This window comes from Pantherophis guttatus, chromosome 7 (genome assembly GCF_059756535.1).
Source record: "Pantherophis guttatus breed Tessera chromosome 7, ASM5975653v1, whole genome shotgun sequence".
Taxonomy (NCBI): domain Eukaryota; kingdom Metazoa; phylum Chordata; class Lepidosauria; order Squamata; family Colubridae; genus Pantherophis; species Pantherophis guttatus.
Window position 1 is genome coordinate 91417750 of NC_142069.1, and position 22071 is coordinate 91439820.

A 22071-nucleotide genomic window follows, 5' to 3' on the forward strand; every position below is an offset into this window, starting at 1 on the left:
GTCTTAGTTGATATATGAAATATTTAATAAAGAGCATTTATAATTATTTTCCAGTGAAATATTCTCATCTTTCATGTTATTCGGTGTCTTATATACATAGATAAACCAACAACAATCTCGATCCTTGTGTGTCCGATCACACTTGGCCAATAAAGAATTCTATCATATTTCAAAGCACAGGGTGATTATATATGTGATTTTTAAAATTCAAGTATAGCCTCATCTCATTATGCTCTTTAATTAAATTGCATCAACTGGGGGAAAAAAGAGGCGTGTGATTTATTATCGGGCAGTATGGAACTTCCCTGTCATAATTAATCACATTTAATTAAAAAACATGCATTTTTTTCCTCTGGTAATTATGTAGTAAATACATCTCCATCGCTTTCTGAGATTTTAGATAAAGAAGTGGAGTTGGCGAACTTTTCAAGGCAATAACTGATTTGCAACTTTGAGAACGATTGGTGGGATGATCTAATACAGTGTTTCTCAACCTTGGAAGCTTGAAGATGGGTGGACTTCAACTCCCAGAAACCCCCAGCCAGCGCTGCTGGCTGGGGGATTCTGGGAGTTGAAGTCCACCCATCTTCAAGCTACCAAAGTTGAGAAACACTGATCTAATACATGTCTTCCTTGATCAAAAATGTATTTATTTCTAAAATTTATTAAACTATTTTTATTAAACTATGATTATTATTATTATTATTATTAAACTATTGGAAAAGAAACCCTGGGAAGATCCACACTGATATAGTTGCAGTGAAGTTGGACATTGCTAGTCTTTTCAGCCCCTGCAGAAAGTTAATAAGGGTAGTCCTTGAATTACGTTCATTTATTGACCATTCAAAGTTAAAATGGCACTGAAAACTTGAGTTATGACTGGTTTTCACAATTACAGCCTTTGTACAATCCCCGTCAGTGGCCCAATTGCCCACATGCCCAGGCACTATGCCATCCTATTTAGCCACGTTTTCTAAGCCACGTGCATGCGTACAAGCTGCGCGCATGAGCAAAGGGCATGCACAGAGGACCACACGCACATTTTCGGTGCGCGGCGAAACAGCGGTAAAATTACGTGAAACCCGCCTCTGATCCCCGTGGTCATGTGATCAAAATTCAGACACTTGGCAGCTGGTTCATACTTATGACGGTTGCAGTGTCCCCGGATGTCACGTGATCCGCTTTTGCGACCTTCCGACAAGCAAAGTCAACGGGGAAGCTCGATTCACTTAATAACCGTGTGACTAACTTAACTTCTGCACTGATTCACTTAACAACGGGGGCAAGAAAGGTCATAAAATGGTGTTCAACTCATTTAAGAACGATCTCACTCAGCAACAGAAAGTTTGGGGTCCATTGTGGTCGTAGGTCGAGGGCCACCTGTAACTTCCATTGGTGATCCATGTCTGATTCAAGAATATCAGGTCAATGCAATGCAATTGCGTTGACCCAATATTCTATCTATGTTGGTGGTTTTTGTTTTATCTTTATTATTATTATCTCTTTTATTCATTAAGCATGAAACTCAGTCAACTGAACATTCAAAAATGCATCACAAATACCATTGACTGGTGCTAATGGTTGATATGGGGTGCTGCCAGCGTCCTAGGTGTCAACCAAGTACCTTCTTAAGATGTACAATGTTCCGAGTAGCGCAGTTTTTTTGCAGTTCCGCTGGTGTTATTGCAGGAAGCTGCAATTTGTTGCTGTGTTTTGCAAAATTCTTGGACATGGTATCAAGTGCCCCGATGACAATGGGTATCACTGTTTCATGTTTCATCCATAATTGGGTAGTTTTGATAGCCAGGTGGCGATATTTCGTGATTTTTTTCCAATTCTTTTTCTTCGACTCTGGCATCTCCTGGTACCGTGATGTCAATAAATTGTATGTTTCTGTTTTCGACAGCTGTGATATCTGGCGTGTTGTGTTCCAAATGATGATCTGTCTGTATTCGAAAGTCCCACAAGATCTTCACTACCTCCTCCTCCTCCTCCTCCTCCTTCTACTTCTTCTTCTTCTTCTTCTTCTTCTTCTTCTTCTTCTTCTTCTTCTTCTTCTTCTTCTTCTTCTTCTTCTTCTTCTTCTTCTTCTTCTTCTTCTTCTTCTTCTGAATTTTTTTTATTTTTTAAACAAAACATAAAACATAAATCCATCATCCATTACAATTTCAAACAGTGTGTCAGTCGGTTACAAGTCTTTTGTGCTTCATCCCCATATTCAAAGTTTACTAATTATCTAATTTCTCATATTATCAAACAAATAAATATCCTCATTTATCATTTATTTAACTATGGCTTTATCGCTTCATAAAAAATTATTTCCAAATATTATACTTATAACATTCATTTCATGTTTCACATTTCATTTCTGTGTTTTATTATCTAGCCATTGATAAAATAAATCCCATATCTTATAATATTGTTTATCTTCTTGTTCTCTAATTTCAAATGTCAATTTACTCATTTCAGCACAGTCCATGATTTTCTTAATAACTTCATCCTGCGTTGGTATTTTCTCATTTTTCCAGTTTTTAGCAAACACAATTCTAGCCGCTGTTAATTCTTCTTCTTCTTCTTCTTCTTCTTCTTCTTCTTCTTCTTCTTCTTCTTCTTCTTCTTCTTCTTCTTCTTCTTCTTCTTCTTCTTCTTCTTCTTCTTCTTCTTCCTCTTCTCCTCCTCCTCCTCCTCCTCCTCCTCCTCCTCCTCCTCCTCCTTCTTCTTCTTCTTCTTCTTTATTCATTTTATCTTTGCTTTCTCTGTTCACATGCTTCGTGTGGTTGATTCTTGCCCGTTCTTGCAATTTTGAGAAAGCGATTGTGTTGCGTGGTGAATGAATCACTCTCTGTAAAGAAAGGCCTGTTTGTTTGTTTTTTCCTGAGGTGAGAAAAATCCAGGTATGATTTAATGCCAATTTAACATCATGGGCAGCAAAAGAACAATGGTGTATTATTCACTGCATAGGAAAACATCCTCCAATCATTTAGTGAATGAAGAAATGATTGGCACACCCACCGCAGAAGATGACAGGAGAGAAAAACGTTTTCTACTCCATCGCATAATTAGTTGGCCCTTTGACCTACGTAATTGTGTGGAACTGTGTTCCTTAGCAATGGTTTTGAAATTATTACCCACCGTCTCTAGGCAGAACTTTCTTACCTACAGATTCAATAGATGTTTCCTCTGTTTTTTATTTTCATTGTGGGACTTGAACATAAAATGGAGGACCTTTTGTCTATAACATCTGCAAATGTAGTTCCAGAGTAACAAGGATAACAGACTTGGAAGGGATCTTAGAAATCTTCTAGTCCAACCCCTTGCTCAAGCAGGAAACCCTGTCCCGTTTCAGACAAGTGGTTGCCCAATCTCTTCTTAAAAACTTCCAGTGTTGGAGCATTCACAACTTCTGGTGGCAAGTTGTTCCGCTGTTTAATTGTTCTCGGTGTCAGGAAGTTTCTCCTTAATTCCAGGTTGCTTCTCTCCTTGAGTAGTTTCCATCCATTGCTTCAGATGCTTTGGAGAATAGCTTGACCTTCTCTTCTTTGTGGCAGCCCCTCAAATATTGGAAGACTGCTATCATGTCAACCCCTGGTCCTCCTTTTTAAGTTTAAGTTTTTAAGAAGAGATTGGACAATCCTTTGTCTGAAAGGGCTTCCTGTCTTAGCAGGGGACTGGACCAGAAGACCTCCAAGTCCCTCCCAACACTGTCCTTCTGTTAACATCCACCATATTTATTTCTTCTTTATCTTGTCTCAAGTTCTTGTGCTGTTCAAATTTGTGGGGATACCATCATTGACCTTCTCAGGCCTTCTTAGGATGTCTAAATTGCCATGTTTGAGATCCAAAAACCGTTGTGGTTGTTCTGAGTAAAACAGAACAGAGTAAATCCTTTCAAAGGATGAGATAAGTTGTTTCTGCCCTTGTTTTGAGACTATTGCTATGGCGACGTAAAAACAGGAACGCTTGCTCTTCAGGGAATCCTGTTGAGTGGAAAGCCTCTCTAATCCGTCTTGCTTTGAGTAACCACTTTTCATTTCCTTCAACAAACTACAGTTTTTTTTAATCGAAGAGGAATTCTTCCACTTTATTAAAAAAAAAGTTCAGAAAAACAACCATAAAGATATTTTTTTAAAAAAAAACCGAGAGAGAAATAGATAAGAGATAGAGATAGAAAAAGAAATAGTATGAAGTAGCAAAAACCATAGAAAGATAGATAGATGGATAGATAGATAGATAAATAGATTGGATTGGATTGGATTGGATTGGATTAGATTAGATTAGATTAGATTAGATTAGATTAGATTAAGAAAGAGAGAGAGGAAGGTAGGTAGGTAGGTAGGTAGGTAGGTAGGTAGGTAGATAGATAGATAGATAGATAGATAGATAGATAGATAGATAGATAGATATAGGTAGATATAGATAGATATAGATCAGAGGTGGGTTTCAGCAGGTTCTGACCAGTTCTGGAGAACTGGTAATGGAAATTTTGAGTGGTTCGGAGAACTGGTAGTAAAAATTCTGACTGACCCTGCCCCCATCAATTCTCTGCCTCCCGAGTCCCAGCTGATCGGGAGGAAATGGGGATTTTGCAGTGTCCTTCCCCTGGAGTGGGGTGGGAATGGAGATTTTACAGTATCCTTCCCCTGCCACGCCCACCAAGATATGCCACGCCCACCAAGCCGCACCCACAGAACTGGTAGTAAAAAAATTTGAAACCCACCACTGATATAGATAGATATAGATAGATAGATAGATATAGATATTTCAGCTGAACCGGCTGAATCCCACTTCTGATACACACACACAAATACACACACACATCAATAGCTATATATCTATATCTATATCTATATCTATATGTATCTCTATCTCTATCTCTATCTCTATCTCTATCTCTATCTCTATCTGTCTATCTATCAGGTGGGATTCAGCCGTTTCGGACCAGTTCACGCGAGCTGGTAGAGGCGACCTGCGGGTGGGCCCGCTCACCCTCCCGGGTGCAATCCCGTCCTATATCGCTGTGTTTTTGACATCGCACGCATGCGCTCACATTTCTGGTGCTGGGCGAACCGCTAACTACAGTATATGAAACCCTCCTCTGATATATATATAAATATATATTGATATATATGATTTATACATATATAAACCTGGTATCTGACTTGTCCCAAAGCTGCTTTTTCAAAAGGCAACTGGACCATGAAGACGTTTCAGAACTGAAGAAGCTTCTTGGATGAGAAGCGAAACGACTTCAAGGAAAAACAGACTCCAGTTGTCTTTTGAGAAAGCACCTTTGGGCTAACCTGGGAGAATCTCCATATACCGGTACATTGACTTCCGACTTCTTTTCCATATAGCTAAAACTTAAATCCAACCTTAAACTATCCACTTCCGGTTTTCCCACACCATCAATCAATTTTATGTCATCCAATCCATCGTGTCGTGATTTTTTCTTTCTCTTTTGTGCAAAACGTTCCACAAAAGGCCTCCAATTCGTATTAAAGTTTGACAATGGTTTTTTTTTCCCCCTAATAAGAGCCATAAGTTTCTCTATCTATTCTCCATCAGCTTTAGCAACCCTTCTTCCATTGTAGGTATCATACAATCTTTCCAACATTAAGCTAACAGGATTCTTGTTCCTGTTATTATGTATAAAAATAACATACAGTGTAATTTTCTCAAAGTTTTGCCCTTCGACAAGAAAGTCTGTGATCTGAATTGCCTATTAAGTTTCAATTTTTTTTTAAATTATATGTATTTCAGTCTGATATTGCTTTTTTTTTTTTTTTTGCAAGCCTACCAGAGATAGCAAAATGTTCCTTCTTGACTTTTACATTTTTTAAAAAATTCTCACAGCATATGCTTGAAGTCCCTTTGGTACATTTTTTTGACAATTTATCCAGTGATAACTGCCATCTATGTATCATTTGTATAGAAATCTCCTTTAAGGTTATAACATACTGTAAATTTCAATCCATCTGCCCTGCCTGCTTTCCCATTGATTAATTTGTATATTGTATTGAAAATTTTTGTGTCCATCTTATTATGCAATTTGTAATTAATTATTCTTCTGTTGGTAATTTTAAGGAAAAAAAATATCAGTTTTGGCAGCCACTCTTGGCTCATAATTCTATTTCAAACGTGGTTTTTTGGTTCTGTTCAAAAACATTCACTCCTTGATCAATTTTAAGCTGTTCTGAGAAAGTTGCACGTATGAAAACTATTGGCATTTGAAACCATCTGATATTAAAACTTCTCTGGGTTTTAATTTAATTATGCCCTGGGAGTATTCTCATAGGTCACCATATTGTAACCCTTTCTGTTTAATTGCCATTTCTTTCCTGTAATATATTCTTCTTACAGAGGGAGCCATAAAGGTATTTTGGTTATATTCTAGGTTTTTTATTTGTTCCAAATTCTCAGGATGGCTCATCTAATAAAAGGATTTCCAAAATCAACATTGAATTTAACTTTTTTATGCCATAGGTGGGCATGCCACCCAGTGGTGAAATCCAAATTTTTTTACTACCAGTTCTGTGGGCGTGGCGTGGCTTGGTGGGCGTAGCAGGGGAAGGATACTGCAAAATCTCCATTCCCTCCCCTCTCCAAGGGAAGGACACTGCAAAATCTCCATTCCCTCCCCACTCCAGGGGAAGGATATTGCAAAGTCTCCATTCCCTCCCCACTCCAGGGGAAGGATACTGCAAAATCCCCATTCCCTCCCCACTCCAGGGGAAGGATACTGCAAAATCTCCATTCCCTCCCCACTCCAGGGGAAGGATATTGCAAAGTCTCCATTCCCTCCCCACTCCAGGGGAAGGATCCTGCAAAATCTCCATTCCCACCCCACTCTGGGGCCAGCCAGAGGTGGTATTTGCCGGTTCTCCGAACTGCTCAAAATTTCCGCTACCGGTTCTCCAGAACCTGCTGGATTTCACCCCTGATGCCACCCAATTATTATTTATGATTAGAATATTATTAGACCTAGGTCTAATAATTTTCAACATCACCCTTTCTTTTAACCAAACTAAACAAGGGGCTGCAAAATACAATTTCAGCTTTGGCAACGCTAAACTCTCTTTAGCATCACACAGGATCTTTCATTTAATTGCCTTTTCTCATTCTTCTCCCTTTTCCATAAAGGAAGTGGCTTCATTTCAACTTGTCTTAGATTGACTGGGAACAATGAATTATTATTTTTGTGGTAATTATCTACTTTTGTTGATTACCTTTGCAGCGTTTAATTTTCTCCGCAGAGCCTCCAGCCCTCTTGTGTAAGGCACGATGACTCACCCTTTCCCTTTGGGCCGGTTTTTTTTTAAAAAATAAAACCTAGAATCCGATGGATATATTCAAGTTTAAGGATTGAATGGAAAGGGTTCAATAGGCAGTGGGATGGTGTGCGGTGTGCTGCAAAGGAATCGACTATTTTCGCCAGAAATAAAAATGGATATCTAAGAATTTGTGATGGATGTGAGGGATGGCAGAGAAACATAAAAGCAAGTTGAATGCAGTTGGATTGGAATGTGTGAGAAATGAAGGAAGGAAGGAAGGAAGGAAGGAAGGAAGGAAGGAAGGAAGGAAGGAAGGAAGGAAAAAAGAAAGAAAAAGAGGGAGGGAGGGAGGGAGGAGGGAAGGGAATGGAAGGAAAGAAAAGGAAGGAAAAAAGAAAGGAAAGGAAAAGGGGAAGGAGGGAGGGAAGAAGGAAGAAGAAAGAAAGAAAGAGGGAGGAGGGAAAGGAAAGGAAGGGAAGGCAAGGGAAGGAAAGGAAAGGAAAGGAAAGGAAAGGAAAGGAAAGGAAAGGAAAGGAAAGGAAAGGAAAGGAAAGGAAAGGAAAGGAAAGGGGCGGGAGAAAAAAGGAAGGAAGGAAAAAAGGAAGAAAAGGAAAGGAAAGGGTGGAGAGGGAGGGAGGAAGGAAGGAGGGAGGGAGGGAAGAAGGAAGAAGAAAGAAAGAAAGACAGAAAGAAAGAAAGACAGAAAGAAAGAAAGAAAGAAAAAGAAAGAAGAAAAAAGGGAGGAGGGAAGGGAATGGAATGGAAGGAAAGGAAAGGGGAGGGAGGGAGGGAGGGAGGAAGGAAGGTGGGAGGGAGGGAAGAAGAAAGAAAGAAAGAAAGAGGGAGGGAGGGAGGGAGGAAGGAAGGTGGGAGGGAGGGAAGAAGAAAGAAAGAAAGAAAAAGAAAGAAAGAAAGAAAGAAAAAAGAAAGAAAGGGAGGAGGGAAGGGAATGGAAGGAAAGGAAAGGGAGAGGGAGGGAGGAAAAAAGGAAGGAAGGAAAAAGGAAGGAAAAGAAAGGAAAGGGGGAGGGAGGGAGGGACGGAGGAAGGAAAGAACGAGAGAAGTGATGATGAATGAATTATGTATTAGATTCAAAGTAAGAGACAATACAGAACAGTGAAAGCTAACCTTTTTGGCACCGAGTGCACACCCATAATGCAATGCATGCACGACTCCCCACTCTGTGCACCCCGTCTCTGCGCATGTACATGCGACCTCCCACATGCTCCGCCCCCCGCATGCGCGCATGACCCCCGTGCATGTGCCCCGCCCCCATGCATGCATGCACATCCCCTACATACGCATGCACGGTGGGGACCAGAAAACCAGCTCACCGGTGGGAGGTGCATTGTGCATTGTGCCTTTTCATTTCTCCCCTTAAACCTTTCATTTCTTTGGCTTACCTCTTATTTGCTGTAGGAATAGCAGCAGGGGTGAAATCCAGCAGGTTCTGGAGAACCGGTAGCGGAAATTTTGAGCAGTTCAGAGAACCGGTAGCGGAAATTTTGAGCAGTTCGGAGAACCGGTAGCAGAAATTTTGAGCAGTTTGGAGAACCGGTAGCGGAAATTTTGAGCAGTTCGGAGAACCGATAGCGGAAATTTTGAGCAGTTCGGAGAACCGGTAGCGGAAATTTTGAATAGTTCGGAGAATCGATAGCAGAAATTTTGAGCAGTTCGGAGAACTGGCAAATACCACCTCTGGCTGGCCCCAGAGTGAGGTGGGAATGGAGATTTTCCAATATCCTTACCCCCTGGAATGGTGAGAGAATGGGGATTTTGCAGTATCCTTCCCCTGGAGTGGGGTGGGAATGGAGATTTTGCAGTATCCTTCCCCTGCCACACCCACCAAGCCACACCCACAGAACCGGTAGTAAAAAAAAATGGATTTCACCACTGAATAGCAGCACTGCTCACCCCAAAAAGGAAGAAAAGGATGGGTATGTTTTCCTACAGAGAAGGACATATGCTGGTTTGGTTTGAGAGTAAAGCCAAAAAATTGGTTCTGCTCGAATTTTAGAGCAAGTTATCAAAACAATATACGTGCTGCAATCAAATAAACACGCTTTGGAGTAGATTTTTTTTTAAAGATATGTTACGGAAAATTGTGTATCGAAATGAACACAATAGGAAAGATACCATAACGAGGGCATCTGTTAAGCAAATCTGTAAGTATGGGAACATTCTCAGTTTTGTAGAAATATTTGCACAGGTTTTTGGTTTTTTTTTGTAATAAATTTAAACATTCCGGAAACAGTTTTGGAATGAATTTTTACTTTAAACAAGCGTGAATGTTATATAGAAAGTAAAACATATTTCTAAGACAGATAATCCTTGAATTTTTAGCCATTTGATTTAGGGACCGTTCAGAGTTACCACAGCACTGACTCCCGACCGGTATTTGCGCTTAACAACGGTTGTAGCGTCTTCACAATCGTGTGATCAAAATTCGGGCGCTGGCAACCAGCAAGTGATGGCGATGGTTGCAGGATCCCAAAATCACGTGATCTCCGCTTGTGATCTTCCCAGCTTCCCAGACAAGCAAAGTCGACGGGGGAAACTAGATTCAATGAATGCCCACACAATTCACTTAACAATTGCAGTAATTTGCTTAACAACCATGGCATTAAAAAAAACCCACATAAAATTGATTGCACAGGGAGAGTTTAATGTAAGAAAGCCCCCATATTAGCAAAGAAACCCCCCCCTCCCGGAAGAGAAAAGGCAGGGGTGAAATGCTCCCAGTTTGGACCGGATCGCCCGATCCAGTAGCGATGGTGGCGGGTGGTTCGGAGAACCGGTAGCAAAAATCCCTGCCTGCCCCCACCCATGCCCAGCTGAGCTGCGCGATTATCAGAGGCTTTTTTTTTTTACTTTTAAAAGCATTTTTTCTACAACCTCTTCAGCCGAAAAAATGCTTTTAAAAGTTAAAAAAAAGCCTCTGATGATCGCGCGGCTCAGCTGAGATTGTCAGAGGCTTTTAAAAGCATTTTTTCTACAACCTAGAGGTTGTAGGAAAAAATGCTTTTAAAAGTAAAAAAAAAAGCCTCTGATGATCGCGCGGCTCAGCTACGATCGTCAGAACCTTTTAAAAGCATTATTTTCTACAACCTAGAGGTTGTAGAAAAAATGCTTTTAAAAGTAAAAAAAAAAAATTGGCCACGCCCCCCTCGCAACCACAATAGGAGTCAGGCAACAACAGTTAGAATATTAAAAAGGGCACATTCAAGGACAGGCTAAAGTACATTTTACAACGCACCTGAGCATCTAAATCACAAAGTCCTAGAACCACATAAATACCCATCCACTCACCAGACTGTTTTGTCAGCTGTCCCAGAACCGATTGCTGTGTTACTTCGCTTCGGATTCCTAAATAAACAGAGACCTCCTTTCCAAAATGCAGCCTGCCTCCAATTTATTTCTCCAGTGTCCCAGCTTGGACACAGACCAGATTTTACTTACAACAGGCATAACTCACCTTGCTTAGTAACAGAAATTCTGGTCCCTGTTGCAGTCATAAGTCAAAGATGACCTGTAGACGATTGAAGATATTAACTTCAAGAAATGTTCAAAGTCATAAAATCACACGAAACCTTCAATTTTTAGGGCCTGTACCTCATGAATGTTACCTCTTCCTATAGTTAGACATAGTATGGTATAACAGAATGAAATATAAAATTATTCTGTCCACATAGACAGATTGTACAATATCTCTTGACTATAATTTCTGTGTATAGCATAATATTTATTTATTAGGGATGTTTCTGTGCTTCTTCAGCTAAGTGCCCTTATAATTGTCAGATCGGTTTTCAAAATAGTTGAGTACCAGAATGTATTCAAGCCAGCGCTTGGAATAAATTTTCAGACCAGGGTTGATTTGGAATCTATGAGCCCAATTATCAACGCACTTTCCAGCCTGTTTAATTATGTGGAGCTCCAAAAGCATCTGTCTAAATTATTTGGATTGGTAATCCATGCTTTAGAGAGAAGTAGGTGCTTGAACAAGTCACTTCTTCAAGTTGACCTCGGAAATACCTCCAGGCTGTGGCCATCTCAAAAATGCAAAAGTAGCTTTCTGTTGGCTTATATACCATGTTTTTGACTTCTCAGTCTGTTTTAGAGCCCTGAGATTTCTCAAGTGCTAATTCAGTCTCAAAGCCTGCTTAACCTTTGAACCTAACCATGGTTAATCGGATGCTGCCCCCTGCTGTTTAATCTTCAAGAAGAGCCTCTTAACCTTGCAAAAAAGAGGTTAATGGGTTTTTGTATACTATAGATAAATGGACGTATCTTGACTCTCGTTCTTGGTCAGCATTGACTCCTAGTGGACAAATCCTTGCCGTTTTCTTGGCCAGATTTCAGAAGTGGCATTGCCATTGTCTGCTTCCGAGAGCAGAGAGAGAATGACTGGCCCAAGGTCACCCATCTGGCTCAATTATACAAATGTACCGTCCCTGGGTGCTTAGTTTTGACCTTGTTCTACTCTCTTTTACATAGGATCAAGCATGAAAATATTGTGGCCCTGGAAGACATTTACGAGAGTTCAACTCATCTGTATCTGGTTATGCAATTGTGAGTATCAGTTTTAATTAATCTTTTTTTTTTTAAATCAAATTGGCAATGTGTACATAATGCATGTCTATGCTGAGATCCTATAAAGCTCTGGAAATCATCCTTGCTCCAAGATAATGCTTTTTGTGGAATTCATTTTGGGGATCTTCACTGTAAAACTCAATATTTTGATGTGGTCAGGATAGGACAGAATAAAGAGTAGAGTAGAGTAGAGTAGAGTAGAGTAGAGTAGAGTAGAGTAGAGTAGAGTAGAGTAGAGTAGAGTAGAGTAGAGTACAGTACAGTACAGTACAGTACAGTACTGTAGAAGAGAAGAAAACAGAACAGAACAAACAGAACAGAACAGAACAACAAAATAGAATATGGGACGGGACAGGACGGAACAGAACAGAACAGAACAGAACCACTGGCTAGGTTAGCAAAAATGTTTAACAACATGTCTGCCAAATGTTGGAAATGTATTCAGACTCCAGATATTTATTATCATATGTGGTGGACATATGTGAAGGCAAGAAAATATTGGACAAAAATACATACATGGTTGGAGAAGATGATTAAGCAACACATAGATTTTAAACCAGAAATATTTTTGTTAGGTATAATACCAGAGAATTATGACAAAGGGACTATCTACTTAACATTACATGTATTGACAGCAGTGAGAACAGTATTTGCACAATACTGGAAAAATGAGAACACCCCACCAGATGAAAATATAATATGGAAAATATTGGACTGTGCAGAGATGGATAGATTGACATTGAAAAGAAAAGATAAAGGAGACACAGAATACTATTTAACGTGGAATAGGTTTTATCAATGGTTAGAGATAAGAGGTAGAAATTAGATGAAGAAAGAGTGTTGTTGTAGGTAAGTAAAATGTGAATGTTGTCTATAATTATAAGCATGCTAGTACAATTAATATGATCATAAACCAGCTAATATAATTATAAATATGGTTAGAATTATTTTGTTATATTATTATTATTATTATTGCTATCAGTATATGTGTTATAGGGTGACACGGTGGCTCAGTGGCCAAGACGTTGAGCTTGTCGATGAAAGGTCGGCAGTTCAGCGGTTCGAATCCCTAGTGCCGCGTAACGGGGTGAGCTCCCGTGACTTGTCCCAGCTTCTGCCAACCTAGCAGTTCGAAAGCACGTAAAAAAATGCAAGTAGAGAAATAGGGACCACCTTTGGTGGGAAGGGAACAGCGTTCCGTGCGCCTTTGGCATTGAGTCATGCCGGCCACATGACCACGGAGACGTCTTCGGACAGTGCTGGCTTTTCGGCTATGAAACGGAGATGAGCACTGCCCCCTAGAGTCGGGAACGACTAGCACATATGTGCGAGGAGAACCTTTTCACCTTTATATGTGTTATCTTTTTTTCCCCTTTCCTTTTTGTAAAATGGTATACTCAGACAATACACTGTATTCAAAATACTTGTATATAATTAAATAAAAACTTGACTTTAAAAAAACAACAACAGAACAGAACAACAGAATAGAATATGAGACGGGACAGAACAGAACAGAACAGAAGCTGGAAGAGACTGTGGGGGTCTTGTAGTCCAGTCTATTATCTCGATCAGGAACTATAAAACTCACTCTAATAAATAAATCCACAGTCGTGATTTGGCTCCATCTCTCAGGCGCCCTTTTTCCTTCTATGGTGGAACCCCAAATAGCCAAATCCCTGCTTGTGAGAGTTCATTCTTTGGAAAGATGTGTGGTCTGTGTTTTGACAATGCTTTGAGATCCCAGATGAATGTGCGATGCTCGATAGCTCAATAGCCTCTCGACTGCTTGCTTAATTATTTCCGCATCAGCTCCCTGAGAATGGTTTGTAAAGGTATCGTAAATATCCTCATCCGTCCATAAATCTGATTTCCATACGATACACTGATGGGGAATTTCTGTCTCCTTCCACATAACTCATCCTTCCTGCAGAGCCCCGAGAAATTAATTTACAGGGTTATCCAAACAGGGTTGCCGAGATCAGCGTAAGGCTTTGCAATATTTTAAGGCTTGTCTTGCAATGAATATATTTAATTCTGCACGCAGCTTCTCTAGCTGTGAATCCGGGGACAAAGTGTTCTGTTCTCGCCGCTTCGTTCATTCATGGTTGTGTACAGCTGCTGCTTTGTAAGTGCTAGAAGTGACGAACGTTTTGGAGACGAAATAGTAAAAGCAGCAATCAGACCATATGGTACAATAGCAGTAGGGACCGAAGACGAGGCTTTTCTCCGTAATAGATGCTTTTATCCTGAAGTACAAAAGAGGAGGATAATGAATTGTCATAGAAGATAATATTTGTATTGGAAGGTTGAATGGTGAAGTCCTTTATGTTCTCTGAGCTTTCCTGCAGTCGTTTCATGTAGGAGAATATAAACATTTCTCATATTTCATGTTGTTATTGCAATTTCAGTATAGGATGGGTGTTTATTGCGGACAGCTGGGTCAAAAAAAGTCAAGGGGGGGCAGACAGAGAGATATGGGTAGGTAGGTAGGTAGGTAGGTAGGTAGGTAGGTAGGTAGGTAGGTAGATAGATAGATAGATAGATAGATAGATAGATAGATAGATAGATAGATAGACAGATAGATAGATAAGTAGATGGATGGATGGATGGATGGATGGATGGATGGATAGATAGATAGATAGATAGATAGATAGATAGATAGATAGATAGATAAGTGGATGGATGGATGGATGGATGAGTGAGTGGATGGATGGATTGGTAGGTATAGATGGATAGATGATGGATAGATGGATAGTGAATAGATGGATGGATAAATTGATGAATGGTTAGATGGATAGATGGATAGATAGATAGATAGATAGATAGATAGATAATGGATAGATAGATGTATATTTTATTAATTGATTACCATAATCTTTATGACCATATAAAAAAACAGAACAAAATAAAATACAGGATCTAATTCCAGGGTAAAATAGATAAAAGAAAATGAACATAATTCTCAGCTATTATAATAAAATAGCTTTGTTTGGAACTAATTGTGTCTTGTAATGACTAAGTGAGCCTAGGTCATAACAAGTGCCTTAGGTAAACCCCTTTTCTAGATAGATAGATAGATAGATAAGCTACTAATTACACTCTCCCAGATAACAAAGCACGCTAGAGGGAGGAGAACTGGCTTAAAATTAATCTCAGGATTGTACTGGCCAACAGGAATGAAACTTGCTATTTAATCAAAATCACTGGCATCTTTTCAAAGACCAGCTAGATTCCCCAAGCAAAGAGCCGAAATATGCAGCATCAGAAGGCTCTTGAATGTCTAAATTTAGTTAGCTTTTGAAAGCCTGCAACATTTTGTGGTCTTCTTGCATTGTGTATCTGTTTGTCGCAAGTCTACCGCAGCAGTCTTGGCAAGGGAAGGCCAACACAATGCTGGAAAGGAGATCGGTGTGGGTGTTGAACCCCAATACTTGTGAGTTGAACCCCAATACTTCCACAATTTTCTATGGAGCTTCTCAGTCATCCAGGTCATGGTTGTCCTCAAAGATGCTTTTTTCCAAGAGGCAACTGGACTTTCTGGTTTTCCTTGAAGAGATTTTGCTTCTCGTCCAAGAAACTTTTTCAGTTCAGTGAAACGTCTTCAAGGAAAAACAAAGTTCCATAGAAAATTGTGGAAGTATTGGGGTTCAACTCACAATGATGGAGGAGGAGGAGGAGGAGGAGGAGGAGGAGGAGGAGGAGGAGGGGAGGAGGAAGAGGAGGAGTCCTTGGTGCTCTCTGAGATGTTTCATGACCCAATTAGGTGACATCATCAGTGCAACTCAAGAATCTCCATAGAAAAATTAAATAAATGGGAAGCAACTGTCATTTATCTTTACTGTGAGAACTGCTTTGGCCCTGCCTATATATCATTACAGTGGTACATTTTTAGAAAGGTATGATAGACAGCTGAAGTCCAGATCTTCCATCAGATCAATACGGGCAATACAGCAATGCAGGCAATGCATTTCTGTAGGAACCATTGCTGAAATCATGTAGCCCAAGCCTACCTATTGCTTACTCAGAAGGACCAGGGGAGACATGATAGCAGTCTTCCAATATCTCAGGGGCAGCCCAAAGAAGAGGGAGTCAAGCTATTTTCCAAAGCACCGAGGGCAGGACAAGAAGCAATGGGTGGAAACTCATCAAGGAGAGAAGCAACACAGAACTAAGAAGAAATTTCCTGACAGTGGGAACAATTAACCAGTGGAACCACTTGCCTCCAGAAGTTGTAAATGTTCCAACACTGGAAGTTTTTAAGAAGATGTTGGATAACCATTTGTCTGAAGTGGTGTGAGTTTCCTGCCTAAGCAGGGGGTTGGACTAGAAGACCTCCAAGGTCCCTTCCAACTCTGTTATTCTATTCTAAGTAAACCCCATTCAGTTCCACGGTTCTTACTCCGGTACATGCAGGGAGGATGGAGAGCTCAAATCCTCCTCCTTTTCTCTCTCCCTTCTTCGAATTAGAACTCGGGTTTTCTCGCTGGCTCCTTCTTTTATATTTAGAGTTTGGCCTTCTTTCAACATCCCCATTTAGATTTACAAAAAGAACGACCGCAGGAAAGGAGCAGAGAGTGGATAGCGGTTTTTTTTTCCCTTTAAAAAAAAAAAAGAAATTTATTCGCTCATCTCAATGGACTGTAAACAAAACTGGACTGATTTAGTTCACAATCTTTAAGGTGTATTTTTAGCAAATGCACTCTGGAATCTCTTCCCATATGGACTCAGCCTTGGTGGGCAGCAACGCAATTTACCATGTGAGTTTTCTGCTTCTATATATGCGAGTCATGGCTTGTATACCATTCTTCCTCCATCGCAAGACAGCTACAGCTGGCCAGTAGCTGAAGAGATGCTGCGTTTCCAGTGGTGAAATCTGAACTGGTTTGCCACTGGTTTGCTGCATGCATGCATATGTGCATTATACACCAAATGCACGCTTCGCACAAAAAAAGGAGGCTTGGGAAGGTACCATATTTTTCGGAGTGTAAGATGCACTTTTCCCCCCCTAACGGGGTGAAAATTTAGGTGCGTCTTATACACCAAATGTAGCCCTGCCCACCCACTGGCCCCCACCCTTTGGCCTCTGCCTCGCAGCAGTTACCTTCTTGCAGCAAGAAGAAGAAGCTCCTTTCAGCTTCAGCACAGCCTGATTAGCACAAGTTGATTGGATCGGCCTCCCGACTCTCAGCTGATTTGCTCTCAAATGTTTTGCTGGGGCCTCTGCTGCTTGCTGCAAGGAGGTAGATTTTGAGTGCATGGCAATAAGGCCAAGCGTTTATTTCAGGGTTCAAAAAATATATAAGACAAGGTCTTATTTTCAGGGAAACATGGTAGATAGATAAACAGTAGATAGATAGATACAAACAGTAGATAGAAATGATAGATGATAGATATATGATATAGATAAACGATAGCTAGATACAGACAGTAGATAAATAATAGATATAGATGATAAATGATACAGACACAGTAGATAGGTAGGTAGTTAGGTAGTTAGGTAGTTAGGTAGTTAGGTAGTTAGGTAGGTAGATAGATAGATAGATAGATAGATAGATAGATAGATAGATAGATAGACAGACAGACAGAAAGACAGATAGATAGATGATAGATGATAGAGAGAGATGATAGATAGATAGATAGATAGATAGATAGATAGAGAGATGATAGATAGATAGATAGATAGATAGATAGATAGATAGATAGATAGATAGATGATAGAGAGAGAGATGATAGATAGATAGATAGATAGATAGATAGATAGACAGACAGACAGACAGACAGAAAGACAGATAGACAGACAGACAGACAGACAGACAGAAAGACAGATAGATAGATACCCTGTTTTCCCCAAAATAAGACATCCCCTGATAATAAACCCAATTGGGCTTTTGAGTGTATGGCAATAAGGCCAAGTGCTTATTTCAGGGTTCAAAAAATATATAAGACAGGGTCTTATTTTCGGGGTAACATGGTAGTGGGTTTTCTAGGCTGACTAAATGTCATTCTGAACTCCCATGTTCAAGTCTTGGAGAACCTTCTAGCAGCTGACAAGGAGGTGTTCATGCTTCAAAGCGACTTAGAGCGACTTCCTGTCAAGGAAGGAGAGGTGTTTCGTGGTGGGAGGGAGGGAAGAAGAAGCTGAGATGGTTGTATCTGCAAGCCTACGACTGTGACTCACAGCTAGTGGGGGAGCTGTGAAGACCATGGTTTTTGTGTGTGTGTCTGTTTTTTAGTGGGCCTTAAAGGAAAGCCCCAAATTTAGTGCCTACGGCATAACTCATAAAATGCAGAGTGACAGTTTCTAGCCTCACAAGTGCTGTCAAAAAGAAACTTGAGTTGTGAAGTCTTGCAGAAACTGTTACCTGTCTCCACTATTCTTAGTCAGTTTAACGGTATCGCCTCCATACCTGTCAGCCTTGCAAGGTATAAGTGAATAACAGAGTTGGAAGGGACCTCGGAGGTCTTCTAGTCCAACCCACAGCTCAGGAAGGAAACCCTGTACCATTTCAGACAAATGGTTGTCCATTTGTCTCTTCTTAAAAACCTCCAGGGATGGAGCACCCACAACTTCTGAAGGCCACTGATTAATTGTCCTCACTGTCAGGAAATTCCTCCTTAGTTCTCTCCTTGATTAGTTTCCATCCATTGTTTTTTGTCCTGCCTTCAGATGTTTTATTTATTTTATTTTATTTTGAATTTGTATACCGCCCTTCTCCCTGAGGACTCAGGGCGGTGAACAGCCAAGTAAAAACATCAAGTACAAATATTAAAATACAATTAAAAGTATATATAAATTTGGCCCCATTAATTAAAAACGATAAACAAAACACTTAAAAACACTTAAAAAATTAGGCCAGCCCGGCTTGCTGGAAAAGGAAGGTTTTAAGGGCACGGCGGAAGGCACAGAGGTCTTGGATTCTCCTTATCTCTGGGGGCAACTGATTCCAGAGGGTGGGAGCCCCCACAGAGAAGGCCCTCCCCCTGGGGGTCACCAGCCTGCATTGCTTGGCTGATGGCACCCCGAGGAGGCCCTCTCTGTGGGAGCGCACGGGTCGATGGGAGGTCGTCGGTGGCAGAAGGCGGTCTCGAAGATAGCTAGGCCCTATGCCAGATGTTGTGACCTAGGCTCACTTAGTCATTACAAGACATAATTAGTCCCAAACAAACCTATTTTATTATAACAGCTGAGAATTACTTCATTCCCAGCTTAGTCCAGATTAATTCCGAAACAAATCCTTCAGAAAAAGTCCTTCGAACTTATCACAAACCTTTATCTTCTTTGGCACCCTGCCAAAGGCCTTTCTTGGCAAAGCCCCACAAAGTTCAGAAACAAGAGATGCCGACTGGAAACAGATTTAGCAATGTTGCTTTCCTACAAAGAGCCCAAGAGCCTTTGCTGCTCTTTTAAGCTTTGTGGGAGGGGCTAATCATCTCCTGGCCTTACTCCCGAGTCGACCCTTTTGCTTTAGCTGCTCTTGCCTTCTGGCAGCTCTTCTCATGCGTGCACTAGGAACAGGCTCCTCCTGTTCCCCTGCCTCTCTGCTATCCGCCTCTGGAGGCTCCGGAGTCCGCACATCACTCCCCGATGGCCCTGGCCCCATCTCTGCCTCCGACGCAGAGCCCTCATCCAGGCCTTCCCCAGCCTCCAGGACTGGCCCATGTTCCTCCCCAGCCTCCTAACTGTCCGACTCCACTGCCAGCTCCGCAGGCTGATGGTGGACCAAAACATCAGATGCTTTGGAGAATAAATTGACCCTCCCTTCTTTGTGGCAGCCCCTCCAATACTGGAACACTGCTATTATGTCATCCCTAATCCTTCTTTTCTCTAGACTAGACACACCCAATTCCTGGAAACATTCTTCATATGTTTTAGCCTCCAGCTTCCTGATTACATTTGTGATATCTAGAACTGTGAATAACCCGATTTGTTTTTCCAGGCTTTGAGTGGTTGAGAAACAAAGATTTCATTACAATTGTTCCATCTACCCAAATGGCCACAATTCTTTTTTTTTTTTAACTTGAATCTCAACAAGTCGTTTTTCTTCTTTTTAATGGAAGCTACCCAGAGTTGTTAAGAAGTCGGGCATCTTCTAAATTTGGATAAATAGATAAAAAATGGGACAATGCATAGATACTGAACATACATCTTTTTTTTTTTTGCTTTAATTTATATGCTGCCCTTCTCCGGAGACTCAGGGCGGCTTACAATGCGTACCTTCACCAGTTCCTTTTCCAGTGTGGACTGTGTAAAAGAGAGGTTATATTCACCAGCTCCCAAGAAATGTCCATACCAGGGATGAAATCCAGCAGGTTCTGACAGGTTCTGGAGAACCGGTAGCGGAAATTTTGCATAGTTCGGAGAACCGGCAAATACCACCTCTGACTGGCCCCAGAGTGGGTGGGAATGCAGATTTTCCAATATCCTTCCCTCAGGAGTGAGAAGGGAATGGGGATTTTGCAGTATCCTTCCCTCAGGAATGGGAAGGTAATGGGGATTTTGCAGTATCCTTGCCCTGGAGTGGGGAGGGAATGGAGATTTTGCAGTATCCTTCCCCTGCCATGCCCACCAAGCCACACCCACAGAACTGGTAGTAAAAAAATTTGGATTTGACCACTGGTCCATACCCATAGATTTTTCAAGAAGTTCTGTCTTCTGATTTGCATAAAATAACACCCCTTGTTAGACATTTCTGTTTCCTTGAAATAGTGATGAAGTTCAGGAGTTAAATTTATAATAAACTTTCAATAATCGGCTAAACCGACAGATTGTAGTAGTAGAAATTTCAATTAACCAGCTGTTTCACCCTTGAATGTGTTTAGATTGGTTTTTTTTTTTCAGTTCTTCTACTGACTCATTCTTCTTGGCCATATTTTTATTTGGATGTATAAATAAGCATTGTGGGTTTTAGTGTGACAGTTTTGTTTAAACCTGTTTTTATAGTCCTCTTATAAACTCTTCTGGCCCCTTCTGGCAATAAAGTAAATTAAAGAAATTAAGTAAATGAAATAAATATTAATAATTAAACAGCAGAGGCCCAGATTTATTTCTATTCGTGCCATCCCTTTTCTAGTTAGTTGAAACCCCCCCCGCAACTAAATAGCTCAAGAATATGGAGCAGAAGTTACTGTTTCATAGTTATTATGGACTCCCCCAGTAAGTTTTCTATCTGAGGATGAAGTTATTATAATAATAGTTTGTCACACAGTCAGCCAGGAAAGATCAGATTCTCACATCAAGGTCCTATTAAACCAGGAGTGTCACATTCAATTTCATTGAGGGCTGCATCAGGGTTGTGTTTGACCTTGGGTGGGGGAAGGGTGGGCGTGGTGAGGGTGGGCGTGGCCATCTCGATGTCACTTGTGTCGGGGGTCCCTGTGGTGGCCCAAGTGCTCTGCTAGTGAAAACGGGCTCCCGAGCTCCATTTTTGGCTGCGACAGCCTCCTAAAACCCTCTGCCAGCGAAAACTGCTGGTAGAGGTACCGCAGACCAGTCCTTCACTTTGCAGGGCAGCCCCCCAGGCCAGATCTAAGCACCCCAAAGGTGAGATCTGAGCACCCCGAGGTCCAGATCTAAAGAACCCCAAGGGCCAGATCTGAGCACCCCGAGGACCAGATCTGAGCACCCCCGAGGACCAGAGCTAAGCACCCCCGAGGTCCAGATCTAAAGAACCCCAAGGGCAAGATCTAATCACCCCAAGGTCCAGAGCTAAAAAACCCCGAGGTCCAGAGCTAAAGAACCCCGAGGGCCAGATCTGAGCACCCCGAGGACCAGATCGGAGCACCCCGAGGACCAGAGCTAAGCACCCCCGAGGTCCAGATCTAAAGAACCCCAAGGGCAAGATCTAATCACCCCAAGGTCCAGAGCTAATCACCCCGAGGTCCAGAGCTAAAGAACCCCGAGGGCCAGATCTGAGCACCTCGAGGACCAGAGCTAAGCACCCCGAGGTCCAGATCTAATCACCCCGAGGTCCAGAGCTAAGCACCCCGAGGACCAGAGCTAAGCACCCCAAGGGCCAGATCTAATCACCCCGAGGTCCAGAGCTAAAGAACCCCGAGGGCCAGATCTGAGCACCCCGAGGACCAGAGCTAAGCACCCCCGAGGTCCAGATCTAAAGAACCCCAAGGGCAAGATCTAATCACCCCGAGGTCCAGAGCTAAAGAACCCCGAGGGCCAGAACTAAGCACCCCAAGGGCCAGATCTAAGCACCCC

At 41.4% G+C, this 22071-nt stretch overlaps 1 protein-coding gene across 1 annotated transcript in view; it reads left to right on the top strand.

Annotated features, from left to right (window-relative positions):
• Nucleotides 1-22071, top strand: part of CAMK1D (calcium/calmodulin dependent protein kinase ID) — a 175980-nt gene that overhangs the window by 97133 nt on the left and 56776 nt on the right. The window contains exon 3 of the mRNA XM_060694924.2: nt 11766-11840. Coding sequence (XP_060550907.1) covers nt 11766-11840 — 75 coding nt within the window. The remainder of the gene's footprint in view (nt 1-11765; nt 11841-22071) is intronic.